General features: G+C 66.4%; 3 protein-coding genes across 4 annotated transcripts; all 3 read left to right on the plus strand.

The window, feature by feature from the left end:
- Positions 1-105: 105 nt before the first annotated feature.
- Positions 106-2327, plus strand: H696_01637 (hypothetical protein; the record flags this gene model as incomplete). Its single annotated transcript, XM_009495539.1, has 2 exons — positions 106-1850; positions 2036-2327. The coding sequence occupies 2 exons, from the start codon at positions 106-108 to the stop codon at positions 2157-2159; spliced, it is 1869 nt and encodes a 622-aa protein (XP_009493814.1). The 3' UTR covers positions 2160-2327.
- A 370-nt stretch (positions 2328-2697) lies between these two features.
- Positions 2698-4006, plus strand: H696_01638 (hypothetical protein). The gene is made up of 3 exons (XM_009495540.1): positions 2698-3365; positions 3517-3655; positions 3774-4006. The coding sequence occupies exons 1-3, from the start codon at positions 2844-2846 to the stop codon at positions 3908-3910; spliced, it is 798 nt and encodes a 265-aa protein (XP_009493815.1). The 5' UTR covers positions 2698-2843; the 3' UTR covers positions 3911-4006.
- Positions 4007-4490: 484 nt separating this feature from the next.
- H696_01639 lies at positions 4491-6377 on the plus strand (the record flags this gene model as incomplete). 2 transcript variants are annotated; one of them, XM_009495541.1, is made up of 5 exons in its annotated part: positions 4491-4974; positions 5214-5414; positions 5673-5774; positions 5904-6002; positions 6218-6377. In XM_009495541.1, the coding sequence occupies 5 exons, from the start codon at positions 4491-4493 to the stop codon at positions 6346-6348; spliced, it is 1017 nt and encodes a 338-aa protein (XP_009493816.1). The 2 variants fall into 2 exon arrangements, with proteins under 2 accessions (XP_009493816.1, XP_009493817.1); XM_009495542.1 differs by having other exon boundaries at positions 5904-6075; positions 6218-6348.
- Between the last annotated feature and the right edge of the window lie 77 nt (positions 6378-6454).

The raw sequence follows: 6454 nt of genomic DNA on the forward strand, positions 1-6454 counted from the left end.
TAACCCCATGCCGATCCCACGCTACCCATCCCGTTCTATCCCATTCCCCCTCGCTCCCCGCTCCCCGCTCCCCGCTCCTACCCCCTCCTCACGCAGCACCACCGCATGTCGGTCGAGCTACTCAGTGGCGGCGGCGGCGGCGGCGGTGGCCCCACCGTCTTCCTGCTTGGCGTGCACGATTACCTGGGCATCACGCTGGTCATCGTGCCCGCCCTGTGCATTGCCTTGGTGTTGGCCATTTCCACCTGCCTGCGGAAACGCGGCCCGGCCGAAGTCCTCAGCCAGGTGTCGCCCTTCCTCTTTTGCGCCAGCCTGGCACAAACATGCGTCTTCCTGTCGGACGTCGGGGCGGCGGCCGTCGGCGCGCTGGACTCGGCGGTCGACGAGGGGCCGTCCATGATGGCCACCATGGTCGGCGACCCGGCCACCGCCACCGGCATCCCTCCCGGCCGGGAGCTGCTGGTCCTCTTCCTGGTGGCCGCCTCTTTCCTGGGCCTGTCCTACTTCCTGCAGCTGCTCATGAGCATCCCCCTGGCACAGGCGGTCTTCATTGACAACCCCTCCTGGGTGATTGATCGGGGCTGTGCCTTCCTCTCGTGTACCCTGGCGTCCGGGTTCCTGTGTGGCAATGCCGGCTCCCTGCGCATCCTCAGCGGCCACGCCGAGGGGAGGGCCTGCATGTCCGGAGGCGCGCCCAGTGGCCAGCATGAGGCCTATTCGGTGCCCGCATCTGCAGTCGCCTCGGCACCGGCCACCACTGTGACCCCCAGCGTCGGCGGGGGGGTTCAGTTTGGTCGCGAAAGCCGGCGCTTCTACCAGCTGAGCGTCGTCCTGTATGCCTGTCTGCATGTGGTCCCGCAAACGGTCCTGGCCCTGGCGCTGGTGGCGCTGATTGCTCGCGGCCGGGTGCCGGCCATTGCCGCGGCCTATCCCGAAGTCCCGGTGTGGCTTGCATGCTGCCTGGTCAATCACATGGCCGTGGTCGTGGCCTGTGCCGGGGGCTTCCTGCTCGACTGGCCCGGGGGGCTGGGCTCGGCTCGGTCCGAGGCCCATGGGTCCAGCGGCCTCGGGTGTCAGTCCTCCGAGCGGGGATCCTCACTTCACTTGGACCAGTTCGGGTCTCGGGAGAATCTCCTGCTGCCCGGGGGCACTGCCGGCGATCCGCTCGGGCGCCTGTTGCTCGCCACTTCCGGCAGTGCGCTCTTCCCACTGGGGTCCTCCTCCTCGGCGGCGCTTCTCAGTGGCGGCGGCGGCACCGGCAGTGGCCAGCTTGCGTCGGCCTCCGGGTCGGCCTCCATCTACAAGGGCCGCTTTTCGGCCGGCAGCGCGCACGACTCCTCGGACCTCGGCGGCAGCGGTGCCATCTACAGCAGTGGGGCCTTTCTAATGGAGACTTTCCTGGCCGGCGCCCCGGGGACGCGCATCAGTGACTTGTCGGCGGCGGCGGCGACGGCCGCCGCGGCGGCGGCCCTTGCCGCCGTGTCCTCATGCCCCCCGCCGGCCCGTCCGGACTGCTGTGATCCCACATGTGCCCTGTGTGGATCCAGCAGCGATGCCTCTCGCATCGGCCGACCTGGGGCCCCTGGCTGGTGGTCCGGTCGGCGGTCAATCGGCCTGGCAGCCGGCGTTCCCCCGTCCGAGGGCGCCTCGACCGATGCCACAGCCACTGTCAGTGGCCGGGCACATGCCTCTGGCTGGCTGGACGATCCGGAAGCGGGACGCCCAGCCGGCGAGCTCCCGCTTGGTGGCGCCCGGCCCGGGGAAGTTGCTGCCCCCCTGAGCGAAGTGCAGTTCCTTCGCCTGGCTGGCGCTTCGCCCGCGGGTGCCATTCCACCCGGGAGTAGCGTCAAGTGCGTGGTCCGGCATGCTTCCGGCGCTCCATGCCCTGCCACCTGCAACTTCCCCGCCATTCCTCGCCCTCTGACCATTCCGCTTCCCGCGCCGGTCTTCTCCTTCCCCTCCGTCCTTCCCCGCTCCCCTGTCACTCCCTATCTCCGTTTCTCCCGTCGGTTCTTCCCTCCTTTTTTTTTAATAGGATATTGGCCCCTGCTGCTGTCCCCTCGATCGACGAGGAGTCGGTCCCTCTGACCGGTGATGAGGCGGACTCCGAGTTCACCGCCTCCGAGAGCCTGTCTTCCCTCTCATTGTCGGAATTGTAGTTGCGTTCGGCCGTGCTTCCCCGGCCGCGCTTCCCCTCCCGCCTTGCTCTCCTTCCGCCTCCTGAGAGCCGGATGCCGCCAACCACACGACAAAGACGGCCAACCCCCTTCTATCCCCCTTCCCTTTCCCGCACACCCCCACATACATATAGACGTGCCTGTTCTCGGTGGTTTTCCCTGGTCGGCGCAACTCCTCGGGGGAGGGGGGAGAGGCTGGACGCGTTGTGGGCTTAGTGAGGGAGATCACGTGTGCCCGCCCACCATGTGCTGGCAGCCGATCTGGGTCCCCCCCCCCTGGTTTGGGTTCTGTCCGCCCTTCTGCCAGGCGCCTGGGCGGAGTCTCTCCAGTCATGGTGGTGTGCTTTGTTGTTTGGTCATCCAGGCAGGGCGATCTCTCAAAGGGGCGAGATGGGTGTGCCCCCCCCCCGCCCCCCGCCCCCCGCCCCCCGCCCCCCGCCCCCCGCCCCCTGGAGCCGTGTGGACGAGGGTGCAAATGAGCGGCCACCCTACTTATGTCGAGTCCCCGGCCTCCCAAGCACGCCTCCCTCCCCCTCCTGCGCGCCCTTCTTCCGCCGCGTCCCGCACTGCGCCCCGCCCGGCCACTCCCCCCCCCCTTTTTTTCCTGCCGTCCCTGCGACCCATCTTCGCCCTTGCCTTCACTCCCGGCTCCTGCCTCTTCGCGCAATGATCCCCGGCACCGGTCGCCTCGTGGCCATGCGCGCTGGCATGGCTCTACGCTTGCTGCGCGTGGGGTCGGCTGCCCCTGCTCTGCGACCCCGCTGCCTGGTGGCGCATGGCCGCCCCAGTGGGCTGAGCTTCCAGATGACGGCGGGGCGCCTCTTCTCCAGCGCCACTCCCCCGGGCCCGGGGACAGTGTGCTGGGGCTGCGGGACGGCGCTCGCCCCTGGGAGCCACCAGTGCGGCGCCTGCGCACGTATCAACCCCCAACTTCCGCTCACCGGCGAGCCATGCCCCTTTGAGGTTTTGGGCCTGGCCACCTCGCCTCCGGGGGCTGCCTTCGATGTGGACCTGCGCGCGCTGCGGAGCCTCTTCCTCGAGCAGCAGATGCTCATGCATCCGGACCGCCTGGCCGGGGCGGGGGCCCACCTGACCCCGGCGCAGGTGGAGTATTCCGAGCGCTTGAGCAAGGCCGTGACTGAGGCGCATCGTGTCCTTCGGGATCCGGTGCAGCGTGCCTTTGCGCTGGTACGGACACACACACACACATGTGCACACGTACATGCCCGGAGACGAGCCCCGCCCCTCCCCTTTCTCTCCTCTCAGAGACACCTGCGGCGGTGCTGCCTGTGCCCCTACCCCAAGTCTGACAGCATGCCCCTGGTCCCTTACCCTTCAGCTTCGAGCGCATGGTCACCCCATTGATGACGGAACAACCAATGTCGACTCGGAACTTCTCATGCTGGCCTTCATGGCCCAGGAGACCATCGAGTCCGGGGATCCGGACGAAATGAATGACCTGGCAGCCGAGAACGATCGTGCGCATGCTCCTTGCCCGCACTGCCTGCCTCATCACCCTCTCGCCCATGCCTGGGGCTGCCGCTTGCTTTCTTCTGACACTGTCCGGCCGATGCCGCCCTCGACCCCACCGCGCAGAGCGCACCCAGGAAGATCTGGAGCACTTCCGGGCCAGCCTTGCGGCCAACGATCTGGAGCAGGCCCAGAAGGTGGCCCTGCGTCTGCGCTACTGGCAGACCATCACCAATGGCCTGCGCGAGAAGCAGGACATCTAGCGAGTCACGCTGGCTCCCGGCGTCCTACTTCCTGGCCAGGACGCGGGCTTTTTGCGAAAAGCCCCCAACACATGTGCACACACACACACACACACACACGCATGCACGCGCGCATAAACGCTTCCCCGCCTGTGTGCGGCGCAATAGACCAAGCCCCGTGCTCGAAAAGGAGAACTCTCGTCCCGGATGTCACATGATCTCACACATCGCGTGTCGCGAAACGGTTTCCCTTCCTTTTGAACCCCGGGCGTAGCTTGTCTCCTGGATGGGGGCCCGGCTTTCGGGGAGATCTGATCGTGTGTGTGTATGTGTGTGCCTGTGTGCCTGTGCGCCTGCGCGCCTGAGACAGCTGGAGAATCTTGAGCCAGCCCGCCGGCGGGTTCCCCCCCTCGCCTCGCCTGAGTAGACCATAGCGCCACCACCACCACCACCACCACCGGCTATCTACCTCTCACCCTCTCCTGCATTTTCCTTCTCGCCGCATTTCGATGCCTCCTCAGCCGCCTCCATCTGCGCGCCATCTCTCTTTCCTCCCTTCTCCTGCCTGTCTTCCCCTCTCCTGCCCCTCTTCTCCCCGAGCATGGCATCCAGCCTGAAAAGGAGACTCAGCATTTCGGAAGGTCCATCCGGCGTGGCCGGCGACATGCTCGGCCCAGGTGAACTTCACCGGCGTGAATCTCTCGGGTCACCCAAACGCCTGCGGTTGTCCTTTTCCCAGCAGCAGCGCGAGCAGGAGCAGCAGGAGCAGCAGCAGCAGCGCCCCATGGACTTCGATGGCGAGCGCAGCTCGTCTTTTCTTCGGAGCAGCCAGCCGCCCCAGCCCTCGGCCGGAGGCTCCTCGCTAGCCAAGTCCACTGATGCCTCCCAAGCCAGCGCCAGCGCCAGCGCCAGCGCCGAGGACAACCTCGTGGACTCGCTCTCGCAGGAATCCGACCAGCTCATCCAGGAGATCCGGTCGGTCCTGGCCGGTATCCAGGCATCCTTCGACCACTGGGTGATGGACGTGGTAAATGGCGATGCGGCGGCCGAAGCCCGGCATCTGGATATTGTATCGGCTCGACACGGTATGGCCATGGCTGTGGGCTTTCGGCTGCGTGCATGTACTGCCCCCTCGCTTGATGACTGACGGTCTTCTTGTCTGCTTCTTCTCTCCTTCTCCCTTCCTCGGCCCCTGCCTCGTCGCCGTCGTCGCCGTCGTTCCCCTCCGCTTCCCCCCCCCCCTCTCTCTCTCTCTCTCTCTCTCTCTCTCGCCCCCCGCCTCCTCCTCCGCCTCCTCTTGCTGGGCATCCTGTCGGCGTCTCAGCCGAGATCGAGTCGATTGGCAGCCTCTCCGAGCAGCAAAGCCAGCAACTTGAGGTGTACAACCGAGCCATCCACCAGACCGAGGGCCTGGGCGAGCGACTAGCCGAGCTGGAGGCTTCGCGCGCAGCCACCACCGAGCGCCTTGGGCGACTTGAAGCCCAGGTGCAGGAGCTCCAACGCGCCATCGCCCAGGAAGAGCAGGGTGCGTTTCGCTCAGAGTGAAGCTCACTCCTCCCCCCCCCCCTCTGTTCCGCCGCTATTTTCCCCCTTTTGCCTGGGGGCTTCCTCTTCAACCTCCGGGACTGTGCCCTTTAATTTGCTTCTTTCCCTCTCTCTCTCTCTCTCTCTCTCTCTCTCTCTCCCCCCCCCGCCACCCGTTTGCTGACAGCCCCTTCTCCTTGTCCCTCTCTGTTGTCCTACACCCCGGCTGCCGCAATGCCCCGCCCGGGCCCACATGCAGATCTTGAGGCCATTCGGGCAGCCCAGCGCCGGAAAGAAGCCCGTGCCGGGGCGCTACTCGACCGGTTTTCTCAGTTTCTCGGGCTGCGCATCCACAAAAGCCGTGAGTCAAAGTATCCTTCATGTGTCCCTGCCTTTGCGGCCCCGGTTATTTGCTGCTGACTCTGCCCGATTGTCTCCTCCCTCTGCCCCTTCATCTTTCTTCCCCCCCCCCTCCTCCACATGCACCCAGGATCGACCTTCTCCTTCATATTCTCCAACATCGATGAGCTGGATCCCAATCGGGAGTTTGTTGTGACACTCGCCCTGAACAAGGGCAACTCACTCAATGGTGCGCCCGGTCGCCTCATCTCCCCGCATATGCCCCCCCGCCCCCCTCCCGTACCCCGGCTGTGCCTGCTCGGGTGCGATCGCCGGTCCCATGCTTCCCCCCTTTCGGGGCATCTCTGGCCAGCCTTTTCTGACCGGGTTTCCTGTCGACAATCCGGCCCCCCGCCCGACACCCCCGCTCGGCCTCCGCCGCGTCCCCGCGCCCCGTCGCCGCAGTCCTGGAGTGCACGCCCCGGCTGCCGGGGCTCGAGCCCATCATGGCCCAGCTCCGCAAGGACCGGTCGCTGCATGCATTCCTCCTGCGTGTGCGGCGGGAGTTCCGCGGGTTGGCGGGGCCACGTGCATGACTCTAAATACACATGATCCCTTCCTCCTAGACCTGCAAGCTGCCACATCAGATCGGGCTTCGTCCGTGGGGATGCCGGGCCGAGCTCCATTCTCGGCCGGCGTGTG

Source organism: Fonticula alba, assembly GCF_000388065.1.
Source record: "Fonticula alba strain ATCC 38817 unplaced genomic scaffold supercont2.2, whole genome shotgun sequence".
Taxonomy (NCBI): Eukaryota; order Rotosphaerida; family Fonticulaceae; genus Fonticula; species Fonticula alba.